Raw genomic sequence first — 19,767 nt, 5'->3', positions numbered from 1 at the left:
TTCTGTGGTCAGAACATCAAAACAGTAGGCTCTTGCCACTGGTTTTCAGACTTGATCGTGACCCCAGTAAGATATGCTTCTTCCTGACCCAGCACATACATATATATGCCTAATAATGTAAGTGCCCCAAACCTAAATTCCAGGAAGCCATATATACCTTTACAGTGTGGCATGCTCTAATATGTTCTCATCTATCCTATTCCTGACAGGCCATGAACAACACTGCTCTAATGCAACTTTTAAATTAGCAAATGGAAGCACAAAGAAGAATATTCAGTTTTATTAATGATAAATGGTCAGGACTAGGTCTCCTCTGCCCTTGATGTTTGATGCCTCCGGACTCAGCACTTTCCCTTTTATACTCTTCTCTACCTCAGTCACCCTCTTGGAGACCTCACCCAGGTTCATGGCTTTAAATGCCATCCATTACCCAATGATTCCCACACTTATAGTTCCACCTTCATTCAATTCCATCCTCCCCAGAACTATTTTTCTCGAAGCTACCGGTCACCTCCATACTACTTAACGAAGAGACCGTTCTCAGGCCTGTACTCAGTTTGGTCAATCAGCAGCCTTTGAACCCAGTTGCTAACACCCTCATCCAGTTGGTAACCTCCGGGACTCAGAATTTCTGACTCCCCCTCCTGCAGCCAGCTCTACCACAGCACACCTGCTTCTCTCTTAGATGACCGCCTTAGAAAAACACGTCTTTTTCTCATTCATTCTTCCAGCCACATTGAGTTTGAAGAAAATCATATATCAATATATTAAAATCTAAAAGCTATTGAAAATTTTTCTAAAAGTAAAATAAAATTTGAAGGTATCATTTAAAATAATGGAGATGCCAAAACTTAAATATCCTAAAGGACAAATAGCTTAATTAAAACCAAGAACTGAAAAGGGATTCCTGCTAAGTTATTTAACTTTACTTTGGACATTCTCAGCAAATGCAGTACAAAAAGGAAGTAAAATGCTTGGTATTCATATTGAGGACAAAAAAACAAAAAACGATAAAAGTTATTTTGCTGATGACTAGGAAAAACTCAAGGGGCTCTATTTTAAAAAGTACAAGAAGCGGAATCCCAGAAATTGGTTAAGTTCACTGGATACAACATATCAATCCATTTCCTCCTTCCTAGCAGTAAGACCTAAAGGAAATGAGCCTTCTGTTCACAGTAGAAACAAGCATACAAATTAATAGACGTATATGACTTATATGGAGAGATCAATAGAAAAGAACACAGAAATCCTATTTAAGACTTTAATAACAGAGGACATACAGTGGGGGAATTGGATGGATTATTTGTGTTAGGACAACAGGCCAACTATCTGAGAGAATGTAAACTCAGATTCTATCCTGAAGTGCATAAAATCTTAGATGGATTAGACACTAAAAATTTGTTTAGGAAGCAACAATTTTTAGAAGGAAACCTAGGCTGTTGCATGAATAATGGAGGGGTGGGGTTCAGTTTCTAAACCAAGAATGGAAATCTAGAAGCTTTAAAAGAAAAGCTACGGTTCTAACATTTAATATTTGGGATTTTATATAGATCTCATTTTATATAATACATTTAAATGGAAAATCCACCATAAACAAAATATAGTAAAAAAATGCCAAAATTAGAAAACTTTGCAACAGAGGTGATAAGTTCATTCCTATAGAAATAACACAATGTGACAAGACAAACTGCCCAATGAAGCAAATGAGCAAAGGGATAAGCCTGCATTCTCTCAGAAGTGTATTCAAATGACCAATAAACCTAAAGAAAGGATATACTAGTGACCATGATAATCCACATCAAAGTGACAATGTGAAGTAATTTTACACCCTTTAGACTGGCAAAAATTGAGACCACACCTTAATGGCTGGAATGGATGAAGGGGAGTTATTTTCAGGATATGTCAGCACCAACTGAAATATAAAATGCACTCATCTAGCAATTTCAGTGCTGGAACTCTGTTCCACCACGTCAGCAGTGGTAAATGGAAACAATGTCAATGCTTATCAATAGGAAATGGTTGAATAGCTTATGTTACTTCACGTGAAGAACATTAGAAGAGGATTTGACTTGAAAGGATTTTCGAAAGGTTTTAAGAAGCAGTGTGTATGAAGTCACTGTTTTGTAAATAACTCTAATAGAAAACCAAGATGATCATGCATGTGGATGACAGGTGCTCCTAAAAGACGGAGTTCAAAGAAAGCATGAATAGCTACACGCCAGTTTAAGGAGGCGGGGGGAGCAGACATGTGAAGTGCCTGTATGGCAGTGGGAGCCCAGCAAGACAGTGGGAATAAAGATCTAAAAGAATAGAATATACAGGGGCATGTGTAAAAATAAGCCTTTACAACCAATTGAGCTCGTTCACCATATGCTGTTTTCTCCCTGGAGGTGAAAGACAGGATTAAAATCTGTATCCTGGAATTAAATTTCGAAAGCCTAAAGGGACAGTCCTACGAGAGTCTTTCCTTACTTAATATGGTATAGCGCCGCCAGAATTGAAAGCCCTGCGCGCCATGAAATACGCTCTAGTTAGGTACAGAGTGGATTTTCAAATATCATCCGATCAGGGCAGCTTTGTTTTCTATATGCACCGAAGCTCGGTAAGGGCTTTTGGGCTCGGGCTCCATCGCAACCAAGGCCAGAAACTTGCGGGCAGCCGGCAACCCGACCCACACTAAGGCGCCGCGCCAAGACCACCTGCGCTTCCAGAGCTCAGGCTGAGGACGCTGCGCGGGGCCTGCCAGGTGGGGCTCTTCGAGGACACCAACCTGTGCGCCACCCACGCCAAGCGCGTCACCATCGTGCCTAAGGACACCCAGTTGGCGCGCCGCATCCGCGGAGGGTGTGGCCAAGCATTCGGTTTCACTGGTTACCCCACAAGCACTTCTCAGGGGAGCCCAAATCCGGGAAAGACCGCTTTAAACGCCCATCGTCCCGAAAACACTAGGGCCTTGCTTTAACCTCAGAGAAATCGAACAGCCAGGTGTGCACGTGTCACACGCTTCCAGCTGGGGCCAGGGCGGGGCTCCAGCCCAGCCTCTGGGTATCCTGGGTGACTTTATGAGGCTAGGGCGACGCGGACCCACAGGTAGGCACAAGAGGTTCCCCAGATCTTGCCAATAGTTAACTCCAAGCAAGACGAAGCACTAGGCCAGTGGTTCCCAAACCGCTAAACTGCACCCAAAAAGGTCAGGCACACCGGTGAGAACTTAAGCACCTACGGAACTGCGGTGAGGGGCAGATTGGCCGGACACCGTGATCGCGAGGGAGGTGAAACTCCGCACGGGAGCCAGAATACGTGTACTAAAGCTCTTTCCTCTGAAGTATGTTGGTGGCTCTTAAAAGAGCCGTTGGGTTATTGGAGTTAAGTTCCAACTGCAACGCTTTTACTTTTTCTTGGGCGCCGCCTTTTTGGGCTTGGCAGCGGTCTTTGGCTTGGTCACCTTCGCCTTGGCCGCTTTGGGCTTCACAGCCTTGGCTTTGGCAGGGCTCTTGGCTACTTTCTTAGGCTTCACAACCTTGGGCTTCTTGGGACTCTTGGACGACTTCTTGGTCACAGCCGGCTTTTTAGCCTTTTTCGGAGTCTTGACAGCTTTTCTAACAGCCGCCGTGACCTTCTTAGGCTTCTTAGAAGTGCCTGTCACCTTGGCCTTCGCCACCTTTGTGGGGTTGGCCTTGGCTTCCCCGGAGACCGCCTTCTTGTTGAGCTTGAAGGAGCCCGAGGCGCCGGTGCCCTTGGTCTGCACCAGGGTGCCTTTGCTCACCAGGCTCTTGAGGCCCAGCTTGATGCGGCTGTTGTTCTTCTCCACGTCGTAGCCGGCGGCCGCCAGCGCCTTCTTGAGCGCGGCCAGGGACACGCCGCTGCGCTCCTTGGAGGAGGACACCGCCTGCACGATCAGCTCCGACACGGAGGGGCCCGCGGGCTTCTTCTTGGCAGCGGCCGCAGCCTTGGCCGGGCGCTTGGCTTTCTTGCCAGCCGCGGGCTTCTCGGGGGGAGTGGAGGTGGCTGGAGCGGGCGGCGCGGTCTCGGACATGGTGAGCACAGAGCGGACCGAGCACACTGCAAAGACCTGACTGAGCAGGAAGACGCCGGAGGCTCCGGCGCGGCGTATTTATAGGGCGGGGCCGCGCTGTGATTGGTGCTCGCCGGCGCCCGCCTCTTGGCCCCGAGCGCCCCCTGCGCCGCGACCCTCAGCGCGGCCCCGAGGGGACCCTGCGGCGGCACCCCTGCGGCCTCGCGCAGACCGCACTTCCAGGCAGGGGCGGGGTCGGGCTCCGCAGCGCGTGAAGGTCGGAAGGTGCCACTTCCCTCTACAAAACAAGCGTTTTCATGCCGGGGGGGGGGGGCGGAGGAAGAGCTCTTTGTGCCTGAGGCCGCCCAGTAATCCAGGGATCTGTCGTCAGGGGCACCGTTTCTAATCTGCAGTAAATGTAAAAAGTCTTCTCTCGAATAGCCGGGGAGGGAGGCAGGAAAGCGGGGTGTGTGGGGGGGGGGCGGTGTGCAGGAGCGTAGGCCTGGTCTGCGGGTCTGGGACCAGTCCTCGCCCACGCCATTGCCTTTCCCGGCGACGCTGAAGAAGGACATTCTGGTTGTCACCTTTTATGAATTTCGGTCAAAGGAGTAGCGTGGTAAACACCTCAACTCGCTGACACCGCGATTAACACGCAAGCTGCACGTGTGGAAAACTGAATACACAACGAAACATTCCCGTAAGCGAATAACAAGTTGTTTTTACGGTCCAGCGCACCTTTGTTCCCGAAGCTTTTCCGTCCTTACCACACGCCCCGAGCAGGGGCTGACGTGCCTGCCCCGTTCCCGTCAGCACGCGGCCGGGCGACCAGGCGGCTCCCAAGCCCGCACACGCGGGGCGTTAAAGGGGCGCTGGCCGCACTAAGCGCTCCCCTCACCGGCGCCGTGAGGGGTGAGAGTGCCTCGGGGTGACAGCGAGAGGGCACTAGTCCGGGTAACTTTATAGGGCCATCCTCCTTTAACTTCTTTGCGGCTGGAAGGGGCAATTCAGAGCATCAGCGACGCTCGAGTGACTTCACTGTGCGAAGCACAAACGGGAGAACAAAACGCCTCTCCCAGGGCTGCGCCCGGTCACCAACACGGCTTGTCACAGGCTCGGGGCAGTCGCCCGGCGGCCGGGAGGAGGCAGTGACGTCTCCTTCCCGCGCTGCGCTCCCGAAGTTCTCAAACAAGTCCGCGCGGCCTACGTAACCCGAGCTTCCCGGTTCCCCTCAAACATCGGAGGGGCCTCTTACCGGCTGGCGGCCGATAATGGGATGTTCCCACCAACACCTTCTCCGCCGCTCTCAACTACTTCCCATTTTCCCGAGTCTGTGTTTTCACAACGCAACCTGTAATTTCTACCAATTTGGAAGAGAACAATCCGAAGCTAGGCGTTTAAAGGAGAGACCATTATAATAATAGGCATACGACCTTCTTCCAAATCTGGAAGCTTTTGTTAAGTGAACATCTGCTGGAAAACAAACCGTCCTTAGTGTAATAAACGAGGACTCTAATTAAACGTACCTTTTTAAAAGGAAACACTGGATTCGGGAATTTCTTAACGTTCCGGCCTCCTGTGTATCCATTGGATTAAATAGGCTTCAAATAAAATACGAACGTTCCAACCAAATGAAGGATACTAGATTTCTTACTGGCTGACAGTATAAAAGTACTCAACCAATGAAAAGGTAGAATCTGGCCTACCTACTCTTAGTACAGTACAAAATGGTCACTTTTGATGTTTTTAAGCTTGAAAATTTTTAAGAGCTATAAGGTTAGGTGTTGGCAAAGAGAAGTTTACTCTTCTTGTGGCTCTGAATTCAGTTGATTGGACCGAGTACACGCCTGCTCCGCAAAGGGCGGAGAAGTTGGTACTGGAGAATTTAGTCACTGATATTTTACACCTGGCAAAACGTACTCCAGGCGTGGGAAAATGTAAGTTCCAGAAAGCTCCAAGTTCAGAAGTCAGCATTGACATTTAACAAAAAAGGTGCCCGATTACTGGAAATTCTTCTTTAAACGCCAGTGTAATTTTACTCTGGTTGAGATTGTCCTTTATTTAAGCATTATAAAGGGATCTCATTTGTGAAAAAGTGTTCAGAAACTTGCAATGCGATGTGAGGTTATTGGGGTTATTGAACAGGGGGTATAAAGACTACATTATTGAGGGCAATTTTTCTCAGATTTCTCCCCAAGGACGAAAATATAGAGTTTTGAACTACAATACCAATGAAGTCAACGTTTAGTTTTTTGAAAAGGAAACGTTCGAAGCACTGTATTCAGACTACGAAAATCAGATGTGAAGAAAGAAAAACCTGAAGAGACGAGGATAGAGTGGCAGCCAATGAAACTGCGCCGTTGTTGGAAAGCTCAAAGATAGACCAATCAGAGCCTGTAACCTTACATGCCAGCATTTTCTCATCCAATCACTACACCGTACTCCCTATAAATACTACCAAGTACTCCAAGCGGCGTATTTGTGATAGTGTTTGGTAGGTTGTTTTAGGTGTAATGGCTCGCACTAAGCAGACGGCGCGCAAGTCGACGGGCGGCAAGGCCCCGCGCAAGCAGCTGGCTACCAAGGCGGCCCGCAAGAGCGCGCCGGCCACGGGCGGCGTCAAGAAGCCGCACCGCTACCGGCCCGGCACGGTGGCCCTGCGCGAGATCCGGCGCTACCAGAAGTCCACCGAGCTGCTGATCCGCAAGCTGCCGTTCCAGCGGCTGGTGCGCGAGATCGCGCAGGACTTCAAGACCGACCTGCGCTTCCAGAGCTCGGCCGTCATGGCGCTGCAGGAGGCGTGCGAGGCCTACCTGGTGGGGCTCTTCGAGGACACCAACCTGTGCGCCATCCACGCCAAGCGCGTCACCATCATGCCCAAGGACATCCAGCTGGCGCGCCGCATTCGCGGGGAGAGGGCGTAATACGCTACCGGCTTTTTTTTCTTTGAAACGTCAACCAAAGGCTCTTTTCAGAGCCACCCACGTTTTCAAGTAAAATGGCTGTAAAACTAACTTACCAATGCAACAGGTTAATGTGAATAGCCATGCACTTTGAAACAAGAGAATATGGATTGGCAACACTAATGGGTTACGGATGCTTGCTTTTGTCTAAATATTCCCCGTATATCCGAACAAAATTGGTCCAGTAAAAAGGAAGTACTGTTCACTTAGGCTCTGAGAACAAGCCAGTGAGCGTTTGAAGAGGGGCACGAAACCGTTACCATTTGAAGAGCATTAAATAGGGCCTCCTGAGCATCAGTTTAAAACATGAACACGAATAGTGTAATCAAACGTGCTATTAACAGGTCTAAAAGAAACCTGGTTTATCATAAGCTGCTCAGCTTACATTTTCTTTGATCTTGATATTTTTGGCATTACTGAAATTATTGCGAAGCAAGCTTTTTGCATTAAATATTCTATTTAGAATATTTTTGGAATCACACATGAGTTTACTGTAAGCCCAGTTCCCCCTTAGAACAATGTAGTCCAGTTACTGGAGTAAACACCAACGGTCAAGCCGAGTTCTGATCCCCCGCCCGCCCGGAGCTCCTGGGGCTTGGAGGCGGGATTAAGGGAGGGGACTGCTTGCGTCACATTTCCCGCCTGCGCTCTTTCCATTCTTTACATCTGCAGGGGGTGGGGTGGGGGGGGGACGTCGTTATATAAGGACCAGCTCTCCTTTGCTTTGTTACTTGCTGTTGGTTTGCTCCTCGGAAAGCCATGTCTGGTCGCGGCAAGGGCGGGAAGGGCCTGGGCAAGGGGGGCGCCAAGCGCCACCGCAAGGTGCTGCGCGACAACATCCAGGGCATCACCAAGCCCGCCATCCGGCGGCTGGCCCGGCGCGGCGGCGTCAAGCGCATCTCCGGCCTTATCTACGAGGAGACCCGCGGGGTGCTCAAGGTGTTCCTGGAGAACGTGATCCGGGACGCCGTCACCTACACGGAGCACGCCAAGCGCAAGACGGTCACGGCCATGGACGTGGTCTACGCGCTCAAGCGCCAGGGCCGCACCCTCTACGGCTTCGGGGGCTAAGCTCTGATTTCACCACCAGAAAATTGCATTTCTCAACCAAAGGCCCTTTTCAGGGCCACCCAACTGTTCAAAAAAGGGCTGTCCCCTTATTTAACTGTAGTTAAAACTAAAAACAGATCTAATGACTGAATCCCGTAGGATTGCAGGACTTTTAGAAGTAAAACCGTGGCGATATACGATTAACCCAAAGGAACTCCCTTAGTTGAACCGTATTTAGCCAGCTCCTCTGTCCCCATTCTCTGCACACGAGTAAGGGAGGAAATGATATTCCAACTCAAGTGGGGAAGAACCAAGTAGAGTGAGGAACTTGCAACGATTTCCAGGAACAAAGAAGAACGTTGTCCAATCAGCAGGGCCCATCCGTGGTTGTCAACCAATCAGAACTGATGATCTCATGTGCGCCCTCCCCAACTCCCAGAAGAGCCAGACTGGGGGATGGGAAGGCTGGCCAGAAACCCCAAAGCCCTGGGTTAGGAATTTTTAAATTTTATCATTTTGCGGATTATGAAGTAGACTCAGAGACCTGCAAGTGTCCTTCTGAAAACAGTACTGAAGTTTCACCACTCACAATGATTTGGCTCCAAAAAATAGTCTCTGGAAATGGGTAGGGGAGAAACCAGAAAACCCAGGTCACGGGATTGAGGGGAAAGTGACATATGGTTTATGGGAGGAAAGTGCCTCTCATTGTCAGCAGAGCCCGTACGAGTTCGGCATACTTTTTCTTCCTTCACAGAGAAATGGAAATTAGGGCGGCTAATTCTGGGTGAATTTTATGGTGTATAAACTACATCTCAATAAAATAGAGCGAGGGCGACAGAGCCCACGAGCTGATTACAGGCTCAGGATGTCGGCTTCATCCGGTGTCTCTCCTAGCTTTTTGGGGCCCCCTCTCCACCTGATAACTGTCCTTCAAGATTTCTTGGGGAATGATAAAAATACCTTGCCTTGACTTAATCTAAATTGACAACGGGAAGAATTCAGAGCCGCATCCGGGATGGCCAGAGGAGAAAAATGGGCCTGGTTGCGAGAGTGGTCATTTTATGTTCTCCTTAGCGGGTGTTCCTTCCAGATATTTATTGACCTCATATAATGTGCCAGTTACTCTTGTAGGCATTGGGGTACATCTGTGAGCAAAGCAGACAGAATTCCTTGTCCTGGATCCAGAGTATATGTAGAGGGATGTGTGGATACCGATTTTCTATGTGGGAGGGAAGGGGTAGTTGCCACAACAATAGACATGACCAGTTTCTGTGATGGTTGGCCTGGCTTTGTTATTCATAGCCTTGTAGATAGTACTGTATCCATTTTAGTCATGCTCACTGCCCTGGGGGAAAGCCTCTGAGCCTTCCTCAGTCCTCGCACTCATGAAGGCCTTGCTGAAAACAAAGATAATGCTGCCTGACTTGCCGCTCTGCATCATTCCTCAGATCCAGAGGACAAACTGCCATACTGATTGATGCAGGCAGTGGTAAGTTAAGGATCAGTAGATAATTGTGGCAGCACTCTAGTGGGCCTCGGGTCTTGTGTGGAAACTTCATGAGTACGCTCATTCAACTGATGGGGTTCAAGACATGCTATCCCCTAATATGCTACCTCGGCATATTAAATATGTTGAACGCAAGGAGTTTAAGCTTCAGAAGCAAGAAAATCACCCTGACATCCCCTCCACCCCCACATTACCCCTACTTCTTTCTTTCTTTCTCCCTGAAAGCAGAAGATAAAACTTTTATGTGAAAAGCACCCTCTTGAACCACGGGGAAGGAAAACATCCTTATCACCAGGGATGAGGAATTCAGGGCTGAGAAGGCTCAATGAACAAACCTTGTTACTTCTTTACCATTTACTACTTCTAGCCCAAAGCACTTTGTCTTTTCACTTCTCCAGAAAGGTATTCTTTCTTTGTCTAACAGATATAAAAGCTGCCTCCTCTGTTCACTTCCTTGAATCTTATATCTTTGTGGGGCTCCTGTACATATGTGCATAATTAAATTTTATTTTCTCCTGTTAATCTATCCTTTTATTACAGGGAGTTCTCGGTCAAGAATTTAGAAGGGTAGAAGGAAAAATATTTTTCCTCTCCCCACACAACAAACCTTCATAGACTACCTATTAGCTGTCAGCCCTGTTTTGGTGCTAGGGACACTGGAGGGACAAAATCAAGTCCCTGCTCTCTAAGAATTATATTCTAGTTGGGAAAGACAGAACAATCAAACGTATTGATTATGCTATTTTAAAGAATGAGCAGAAAGGGGTATTATTTTACATACGGTAGTCAGGAAAGTTCTCTTTCCTAAGAGGGTGTTTGAGCAGAGGCCTGAATGAAATGAAGTCTGCAGCCATCCAGTGACATAAAGATTAAAGGCACTTGAAAAACAATGTAGTTTCTATTCCTAAAAGCAGGAGAGAAGTTCCCGATATAAGATGTCATCCTTATATGACGAGGAAAGTAACATTTTTATCGCCTGGGTAAGGAGCTGAGGACAGGAGAAATCTGTACAAACAAACCTTGTAAACTAACTCTTATCTTCCTACTTTCCCACAGTTCACTACCCTAACCCCAGCCTCCTTGCCTTGTTGTGTTTTCAGTTTACTACTCTTTGTCCAGCTCAGTATATAAGTGTTAAACTCTAACTGCTTCTTTAGGTCTTCATTTCCTTATGAGAGCACCTTGGTCATGGAAAACACATTGGTGTACCCCAATGTCTATATATAAAAATATATATGTACTTATATAAATGTAAACGAATTGTATGCTTTTCTCCTGTTAACCTGTTTTCTGTCGATTTAATTCTTAGGCTTGTCAAAAGACCCTAAGAGGGCAGAAGTAAAATCCTCCCCTGTACCAGGATAAGATACTTCTAGGAGGACAGAAAAATAAGTACAAGGGCTCTGAGACTGGAACATGCTTGGTCTGTTCCACAAACAGCCAAAAGGTCAGTGAAGACAAAGAAATGTGATAGCAAATGAGATCAGAGGGTGACCAGGGCCCAGAGCATGGAAAGCCATCTAGGTAGGGTGACAAACTCATCCTGTGCCTGGGACTTTCTCCAAGTTTTAGGGCTGAAAAGTCCCACATCCCCAGAAACCCCTCAAATTCAGACAAACTGGAATTATTGGCTACCCTCCATGTAGGCTGGGATAAAGACACTGGCTTTTATTATGAAGATGGAAAGTTCTGAGGGTGGACATGACATCTTTTGAAATGATCACTCTTGTTGCCGGGTTGAGAAAAAAACTAGCTATTAAAAGTGGAAACAGAAAGACTAGTTAGGAGTCATTATGGTCGTCTGAACAAAAGATGATTGTGGCTTTTCCAGGAGTAAGTAGCTGCATGGGATGTAGTGAAAGGTGCTCTGACTGATCTGTAACATAGAGATGACTGGGTTGGATGAAAGTTGTAAGAGAAAGAGCTCAAACAGAACTGCGAGTGTTCTGAGCCGAGCCCCTGGAAGAATGGAGTTCCGTTTATTGAGGTGGGGAATACTGGAGGAAGAACAGATTTGGTGTTTATGTGTTAAGGTATCTAATTTGGACAAGTCAGGTTTGAGATGTCCATTAGATACTCAGGTAGGCTTGTCAAATATGCAGTTGGATATGTGGCAAGTTTCATTATGAAGCTTGAAGTGGGTGGAAGGAAACTGATAAAAGTTTAGAGGTGATTAAAGCCTCCCTCCTAAAAACAGCCATTGGGATTGAGAAACATACAGAAGCTGACACAATCATAGGCATTGTCACTACAACCTGACCTGACGCTTAGGGCTAGGCCATGGGGTTTTCCTGTTGAGTAAAACTATTTCATAGAACACAGAACATACCAATAGTGAGACCAAGATCAGAGAAGGGGCCCCAGAAATAAGCCATAGGTATTCCAGAGTACATACTGGAGTAGAGTTTCTCTCTTCTTTAGTAGGGCTGTATAGCATTCCATTTGTTATGAACTGTTTGTATCCCTCATAAATTCATATGTTGAAATTTTAATCCCCTATATGATGGTATTAGGAGGTTGGGCCCTTGGGTAGTGATTAGGCCATAAGGATGGAGCACTCATGAATGGGATTAGTGCCCTTTATAAACAAGAGACTTCAGAAAGCTCTCTGGCCCTTCCCTCTGCCCTGTGAAGACAGAACAAGTCTATGAACCAGGAACTGGGGTCTCCCCAGACACCAAATTTTGTCTGAAACTGTCCCTGTCCAGTGCCTTGAGCTTGGACTCCCAGCCTTGAGAAATCAGTTTGTTGTTTAAGCCATAGTCTGTGGCATTTTCATTATAGCAGCTTGAACTAAGACACAATTTCATAGATAGAGATAATACCCAGTTCCCTTCTGGTGACAATGTACATTTCTACTCATTTACTGTTACAATGTATAGCAGTAAATGGTGTTTAAGTTCTTATTGTTCTGATCCAGACTCACCATTTATAGTTTGGCGATTCCCAAATTTTCCCCTAAACCAGACCTCTCACTTGAACTCGAGAATCTTTTCCAACTGCCTATTCAGTACCTTCTTGTGTCAGAGACACATTAGGAGTGACTTGCTTTCTTAAGCACCCGTCGATAGATTTCTCAAATATTAAATCAAAGATGCCTCAGTTGTCTCATTTATCAGAGGACGTACTTCAAAAGACTTAAGTTTTTGTTTTAATTTTATTTGACAGCACAAGCAGGGGGAGAGGCAGAGAGGGAGAAGCAGGCGCCCGCTGAGCAGAGGCCGACGTGGGGCTCGATCCCAGGACCCCAGGACCATGACCGGCGCCAAAGGCAGACGCTTCACCGACGGAGCCACCCAGGCGCCCCTCAAATCACTTTTCGCCCATGCGTGAAAGGTTCATTTAAAAACCTAAAACCTTACGATTTACAGGAGGCGGAAGAAAGAGGGAGAGGAGCTGGGCATGGAGACGAAGGCGGAAGTTGCGGGACAGTTGCCAGAGAGCCAGTTACCTCCGAGGACGGAGATCCCCCCTCAAACCCTCGAGGTCGGACCCTGCCAGAGGCCTTAGGGTTCCGCGTCCTCCGAGGCCCGAGGCCGCACACACCCCCTTCGTCTAAGTCGGATTTTCCAAACTCTGCTTAGCCAGGGGCTAAGGGAAGGCCCGGAGCCGGAGAAGGGAAACGCTAAGTCGCCTTGAAAGCGAAGAGCAGCGGCTCAGCCTTCCAGAGTCCGACTCCAGGGGAACCGGCGGCGGCCACCAGCGCGGTCGGGAGAGCGGATCATGCTCCTCTCCAGGCGTCGCTGGGGGGGGGGGGGGGGGCGACACGCCAGGAGTGACGACTCAGCAGCGTCTCTCCGGCAGAGCAGTTTAATCCACCTGGCTTGTGAGGCGGGGAGCGGCCTCTCGCAAATTCAAGTGTTCATCGAACCCACCTCTCCCAGGTGAACGGGTCTGGCGGCGACTGCCACCCGAGTGCCTCCTGGCAAAAGCACGGAGTTTACTCCTTCCACAGGCGACAAGCGGCAGGCAGCAGCTTTGCTGGTGGAGGGCTGCGGCGGTCAGGTTCGCGCGCTCCCAGAGAGCGTCCACGCGCGTTCCCATTGGCCTTCCTCAGACAACACCGGCCCCTGATTGGTGGAAAGCCACCGCCCCGCACGGAGCGGCTAGCTCATTGGTTGAGTGAGGTATCCGGCGGCCGGTATGTAACTCAGAATGCTTCTGACGAAACTTGGGAAAAAAAAAAAACACGTAGCAAGAACACCAAATAAACCCCTCCACCAAAACCGTAATCCAAGACATATACAGCCCTTTTGGAGAGAAAGTGGGCGGCCCTGAAAAGGGCCTTTAGGGAACTTTGGAGAATAGGGACGACGAACTTCTTTAGCCCCCAAAGCCGTAAAGAGTGCGGCCCTGGCGCTTGAGCGCGTAGACCACGTCCATAGCCGTGACCGTCTTGCGCTTGGCGTGCTCCGTGTAGGTGACGGCGTCCCGGATCACGTTCTCCAGGAACACCTTGAGCACCCCGCGGGTCTCCTCGTAGATGAGGCCGGAGATGCGCTTGACGCCGCCGCGCCGGGCCAGCCGCCGGATGGCGGGCTTGGTGATGCCTTGGATGTTGTCGCGCAGCACCTTGCGGTGGCGCTTAGCGCCCCCCTTGCCTAGGCCCTTCCCACCCTTGCCGCGACCTGACATGACTGCTCAAACGCTCGGCCGAACGCCACACAGCGACGGCCCTGTGCGTCCGTCGGGAGTAATTATAAGCAGACTGCGGACCTGGTTGAGGACTGAAAGCGCGGGCGGCACCCGCGGCCCCACCCCCGGCTCCGCCCCTCTCTGGGCAGAGCCCCGCTCTCTGCCCGGCAGGGAGCAGGGCGGTTTCCCGTGGAAGCTCTGGATTTTCCTGAGCCCGGGATATCTGTATCCGCAGCTGTCTTTTCCTATGAGATTGTTCACAGCGGCTTCTAGTTTACAAGGAAGTACTGTCCTTTCTCCTTCAGAAGGGATCGTTAGCTGGGAACGGTACCTAAGATGCCGCCCCAAAATACGCCTCTTTTCGTGAGAACTATTTTTGAGCAGATTATTTTTAAGAAACACCAGGCAGAAGAATCTCTAAAATCAGAGACCTCTTTAAGGAACATTTTACATTTATAAAGGAGATCTCCATCTGTCTCCCTCTCTGTACCAGAAAGAGAAGGATGACTACATCACCAGAGAATCTTGTCCATGGAGAAGGCCCAGACTTAATGCCGCATCACAAGCTGGTCACCATCCTTTTCCTGGTCACCCATTCCTGGCTCCCCCCGTGTGCTCCCCTCCCACCCCAACCTCTCTCAGCTGGAGATGGTATTTAAGGTGGTGGTTTGGGCCTTTCCAGGGAGTTTTACTCAGTTCTTCAGAGTATCTCCCATGTATACAGGAGGTAAACATGTTATTAAACTGCTGTTTGTCTTTCTCGTTGATCTTTTATCATAGGGTTCTCAGCTATGAACTCAGAAGGGTAGGGGAAAATCATTTTCCCTCTTCTACAGCTGTGTGACCTTGTAACCTTGCCTTCGTTTTCTTCATGTGTGAAGTGAGTGATGATACTGCTCATGGAGCTTTTGTGAAGATTTAAATTAGCTAATGTAAGCAAAGGGCTAGAACAGAGATTGGCACAAAGAAGTCCTACCTAAATGTGCCTGGGTTTAGCTGGTATTATTACTTAAAGAATCTATCTGGAGTTGGAACATTGCCCTGAGCTCTCATTTTCAAACTTTTACTCCAAAAACAACATAGACAACACAGATACATATATAATAGTGAAGGGTTTTGGGTTTTTTTTGTTCTTTGTATTTTTAAATGACAGCATTTAATATAGTACAAGACATTGATGAATTCTGTTTTTTTGGCTTTGTCTTCAATTGAAGTATAGCTAACATACAATATTATCCTAGTTTTAGGTGTGCAACATAGTGAATTGACAGTTATATACATTATGAAATTCTCATCACGGTGTGTTACCATCTGTTACCATACGAAGGCATTACGATATGATTATATTCCCTATGTTGTACTTTGCATCCCTGTGACTTATTTATTGTATAACGGGACATTGTATATCATCTTCACCTATTTTGCCTATTATCCCCCACCCCCACAACTACTAATTTGTTCTCTGTATTTGTCTTTGTTTTTTTAGATTCCACGTATAAGTGAAATCATATGGTATTTGACTTTCTCTGTCTGACTTATTTCATTTAGCCTATACCCTCTAAGTCCATTCATATGAATAATAAGATTTCATCCTTTTTTTATGCTAATATTCCATTGTATATACAGTTGACCCTTGAAAAACGCAGCGGTTGAGGTACTGACCACTACACAGTTGAAAATCTGCATATAAGTTTTGACGCCCCCCCCAAAACTACCAATATCGTACTGTTGATTAGAAGCCTTGCTGATAACATAAAGTCTATTAACACATATTTTGTATGTTATATGTACTATGTGCTCTATTCTTATTATAAAGTAAACTAGAGAAAAGAAAATGTTATCAAGAAAATCATAAGAAAGAGGGGCGCCTGGGTGGCACAGTGGTTAAGCGTCTGCCTTCGGCTCAGGGCGTGATCCTGGCGTTATGGGATCGAGCCCCACATCAGGCTCCTTTGCTATGAGCCTGCTTCTTCCTCTCCCACTCCCCCTGCTCGTGTTCCCTCTCTCGCTGGCTGTCTCTATCTCTGTCAAATAAATAAATAAAATCTTTTAAAAAAATCATAAGGAAGAGGAAAACATTTACAGTACTGTATCATTTAGTGGAAAAAAAAGTGGGCTCACACAGTTCAAACCCGCATTGTTAAAGGGTCAACTCTATATACCACATCTTCTTTATCTATTCATCTATTGATTGACAGACTCTGTCTTGTTTTTTCATATGTGACATGTTAAATATGGTTGTCTGAAAATATTCCTTTGTGTACTCTCTAAGGGTGCATTGACAATGTCAGCTTTCTGGCTGCCCTGCAGCCAAGTCTGGAATGCAGTTCAAATCTCTAAACTGACTTCCCACTGTTGTGTTAAGTCTCCCTAAAACACTCCTTGATTAGTAAGCCACTTCTCCTGGGATGACTGGAAGTGCTACTACTAAACTTTTTAGTCTGAAAAATGCACCCTGACCCTGGCTTCCTCCTCTCTTCTGAAAGTCTGTAACAAAGCAAAAGTGGTTCTAGACACCACGAGCATTAGCTGCAAACTTTAGCCTTTGTGGTAATATCACTCCGTGGTGCCTGGGAGAGAAAAACCCTGTGTGACCGAGGACCTTGCAACAACAATTTAAAAGATACGATCTGTAAATTAAACACCCGTTTTTTTCTCCACATGACCATATCACTCTGCTAATATAAAGTAATAAATGCTTAACGCATTGATATTAAAATGCTGCCACAACCTTGGGTCCAATATGTTCAGTAAATTTTCTTTTACAAATGTGAATTTCTTCCACTCTTTGGTTTTAAAATACCTGCTGAGTTTTTATTTCCAAACTTGAGCAACAAAGTAATGCCAAATGAAAAGGAAGTTTAGAAGCTAAAGTTTGCATTTTTATTTCAATTTTTAAAAAAATCTGAGACTATAAGGGAAAATAATACAGAGGTCAGGAAAATTAAAAGCATTTATACAATGCTCTGTGTCCCAAAATCAACTCATATTATCCCAATAACAGTTCTGAGGTGGGAAATATTACCCCCATTTCTCTGATAATGGAGAAGTCAATTGTGTAAAAGGGCACAGTAAGGAGAAAAGCTGGAATTTGAACAGCGGCAATCTATCATCTAAATGCTGCTCTGTGCTCCCAGCTTCCAGAAGACTCCTGGAGAAAGATTAGCAAGATTATGAATTCTAAGATGGTGCTAACCTTACTTTCCTACACACTGGGCAATTATTCTGTTGAGGAGCTCAAGTAAATGCAGACTTATAGCCAAATCGTTGATCCTTGGCTGGGAAAGGGGTGGCAGGCGGTGGGGAGGAGCACAGTCTGAGCCACCGTCCCCTGGCCATCAAACCCTCAGACAGCAATGGGTACTTTTACTTTTTTAAAGCCATCCTCTCAGGCCCTGTAACTAAAACACCCTTTTTCTAACAGAGACATAGAATATTAGGGGGAAAAGCCAAACAATGTACATAAGAGTCAGCACAGCTGTAAGAAAAACCAAGATACTTGGACTTCAGCAAGTCTCTCTGGTTCAAGCCAAGGGCATTGATTGCCTCTGACTGACCCTTTATATGGGTGGCAAAGGTCTGTGCCAGAGTTGTATGTATGAGTCTGGAAAAATGAAATGTTAAAAATATCACATGGTGACACATACACGTCCATAGAAATGTCTAACCTTATCATTTTAAAAAATGCAAATATGTTGTAAGGCAAAAGTTGTTTTATTAAAATCCTGGAATGTAAATAAATCCAAGTAAACCACACAATGCAAATGTAATTTTCTGTTTTGTGTTTCTGGTTGTTAAGTGTTGTCCACATGATTTAGTACTGTGCATCAACTGACATCTCAGATGTAGGCCCAAAATTTTAGGTATTAAGATCTAAGGTGTGGAAAATGAAACAAGCAAAGACTTTGGAATTTGGTGGCTATTATCTTCTACAGCATTATGTATTGTTCTGTTAAAGGTAGTTTGTAAGTATAGTGTAAATGCTATAAATTTTTTAAATAATTGTTTCCTGAAATAATTGGGTGAAATATGGGAATTTTTTAAATGTTAAAGTAAATGTTATTTTTCTTCTCAACAATCAACCACAATTCTTATATGGATCATCTTCCTTCCAGTACTGAATCCCAACTCCAGAGAGCAAGATTAACAACAAAGAAGTTAAACTCCTAAACTTGAATGGAAATTACAGCCGAGAATCGTGGAAAACTTGTGGCATAGCCCTAGAAGAAATAAAACAATGCAACCAATCACAAGCAGGGCCACAAATAAAAAATAATGCATTTAAGCAATGAAGGGTCTTGATAAATGATGCTTGATCAACTGATCAACTAGTATAAAGAATGGGTAGGTAGCTATAAAGAAATATGCAAGCAGTTGGAGCCTTACCTCAGTTGAAATTTTGGGTTATCTTAAAAATTAACAAAGATGTAGGAATGTTATGAGAAAATTACATTGGGATGAGGAATTTTATAAGAAACCTTAAATATCTGTAGTCATTACTGCAACTTTGATTCGTAATCACCTATGAATAGGCTAGGCTAGATTGTATTCTTAGAGGGGAGATCACGGACCTCAACTGTCTAATAAAAATAGGAGGATCATAGCAGTCGCCAGTTAAAGTGGGCAGTTCACGGTCCCTGCTGTTTAAAATGACTACTTACGGTCACGGTACACTAACTTACCTGGGGAAATTCCCAGGAAAGTATTATTTTTCCAGTTCCTTTGTCGGTCTTGGTCACTCCATCAGCTAGGATGCCAATGATTGGGTTACCGCAGGTGCCCAGTAACCTTTACAAAGGTCAAGGTCACAGATGAGAACACCGAATCGATCACAGCCACTTTTATGGAAGTAATTGGGTGGCTCTGAAAAGAGCCTTTGGGTTTAAAGTTGGCGCTCCCTAAAAACTTACGCCCTCTCTCCGCGGATACGGCGCGCCAGCTGGATGTCCTTGGGCATGATGGTGACGCGCTTGGCGTGGATGGCGCACAGGTTGGTGTCCTCGAAGAGCCCCACCAGGTAGGCCTCGCACGCCTCCTGCAGCGCCATGACGGCCGAGCTCTGGAAGCGCAGGTCGGTCTTGAAGTCCTGCGCGATCTCGCGCACCAGCCGCTGGAACGGCAGCTTGCGGATCAGCAGCTCGGTGGACTTCTGGTAGCGCCGGATCTCGCGCAGGGCCACCGTGCCGGGCCGGTAGCGGTGCGGCTTCTTGACGCCGCCCGTGGCCGGCGCGCTCTTGCGGGCCGCCTTGGTGGCCAGCTGCTTGCGCGGGGCCTTACCGCCCGTCGACTTGCGCGCCGTCTGCTTTGTGCGAGCCATTGCCAAAGCGGACAGAGAGTGTCTTCACCGAAACCGGTAAAAGGCATACAGCCCTCCTTCTTTTATACAGCCAGACCAACAACCATTGGGCCCTGGAATATTCAAAAGTTCCCGCGCCCTCCGCGGATTGGCCCAGCTCCGTGAGCGGTGCCCGGATTAAGAGTTGCTTTCAGGTTGGTGAATGAATCCTAAACCCTGCCCCTCACTGTAGCTACTCTGACGTCATTTATTTACCCTTGCCTTTCTTATCTCCGCTGTGGACAAAATCTTGCACCGAGAACTT

At 46.9% G+C, this 19,767-nt stretch overlaps 5 protein-coding genes across 5 annotated transcripts; 2 read left to right on the top strand and 3 right to left on the bottom strand.

Moving 5' to 3' along the window:
- Nucleotides 1–2,592: 2,592 nt before the first annotated feature.
- Nucleotides 2,593–4,076, bottom strand: H1-1 (H1.1 linker histone, cluster member). The gene has a single exon (XM_045800345.2). The coding sequence runs from the start codon at nt 4,034–4,036 to the stop codon at nt 3,389–3,391; it is 648 nt and encodes a 215-aa protein (XP_045656301.1). The 5' UTR covers nt 4,037–4,076; the 3' UTR covers nt 2,593–3,388.
- Nucleotides 4,077–6,505: 2,429 nt separating this feature from the next.
- H3C1 (H3 clustered histone 1) lies at nt 6,506–6,993 on the top strand. The gene has a single exon (XM_087858231.1). The coding sequence runs from the start codon at nt 6,526–6,528 to the stop codon at nt 6,934–6,936; it is 411 nt and encodes a 136-aa protein (XP_087714357.1). The 5' UTR covers nt 6,506–6,525; the 3' UTR covers nt 6,937–6,993.
- A 717-nt stretch (nt 6,994–7,710) lies between these two features.
- Nucleotides 7,711–8,087, top strand: H4C1 (H4 clustered histone 1). Its single transcript, XM_087857890.1, has one exon. The coding sequence runs from the start codon at nt 7,735–7,737 to the stop codon at nt 8,044–8,046; it is 312 nt and encodes a 103-aa protein (XP_087714016.1). The 5' UTR covers nt 7,711–7,734; the 3' UTR covers nt 8,047–8,087.
- A 4,583-nt stretch (nt 8,088–12,670) lies between these two features.
- Nucleotides 12,671–14,196, bottom strand: H4C2 (H4 clustered histone 2). Its single transcript, XM_045800463.2, has one exon. It carries the CDS (start codon nt 14,165–14,167, stop codon nt 13,856–13,858), a length of 312 nt encoding a protein of 103 aa, XP_045656419.1. The 5' UTR covers nt 14,168–14,196; the 3' UTR covers nt 12,671–13,855.
- A 2,913-nt stretch (nt 14,197–17,109) lies between these two features.
- LOC123794213 (histone H3.1) lies at nt 17,110–19,631 on the bottom strand. Its single transcript, XM_087858108.1, has one exon. It carries the CDS (start codon nt 19,482–19,484, stop codon nt 19,074–19,076), a length of 411 nt encoding a protein of 136 aa, XP_087714234.1. The 5' UTR covers nt 19,485–19,631; the 3' UTR covers nt 17,110–19,073.
- Nucleotides 19,632–19,767: the final 136 nt, after the last annotated feature.

Source organism: Ursus americanus, chromosome 32, assembly GCF_024610735.1.
Source record: "Ursus americanus isolate L20-20 chromosome 32, mUrsAme1.1.p, whole genome shotgun sequence".
Lineage (NCBI taxonomy): Eukaryota > Metazoa > Chordata > Mammalia > Carnivora > Ursidae > Ursus > Ursus americanus.
This window is presented reverse-complemented; position numbering and strand designations above follow the sequence as displayed.

Coding starts and splice junctions, on each gene's coding strand:
- H4C1 (XM_087857890.1), top strand. CDS start 7,735: ATGTCTGGTCGCGGCAAGGGCGGGAAGGGCCTGGGCAAGGGGGGCGCC.
- LOC123794213 (XM_087858108.1), bottom strand. CDS start 19,484: ATGGCTCGCACAAAGCAGACGGCGCGCAAGTCGACGGGCGGTAAGGCC.
- H3C1 (XM_087858231.1), top strand. CDS start 6,526: ATGGCTCGCACTAAGCAGACGGCGCGCAAGTCGACGGGCGGCAAGGCC.
- H4C2 (XM_045800463.2), bottom strand. CDS start 14,167: ATGTCAGGTCGCGGCAAGGGTGGGAAGGGCCTAGGCAAGGGGGGCGCT.
- H1-1 (XM_045800345.2), bottom strand. CDS start 4,036: ATGTCCGAGACCGCGCCGCCCGCTCCAGCCACCTCCACTCCCCCCGAG.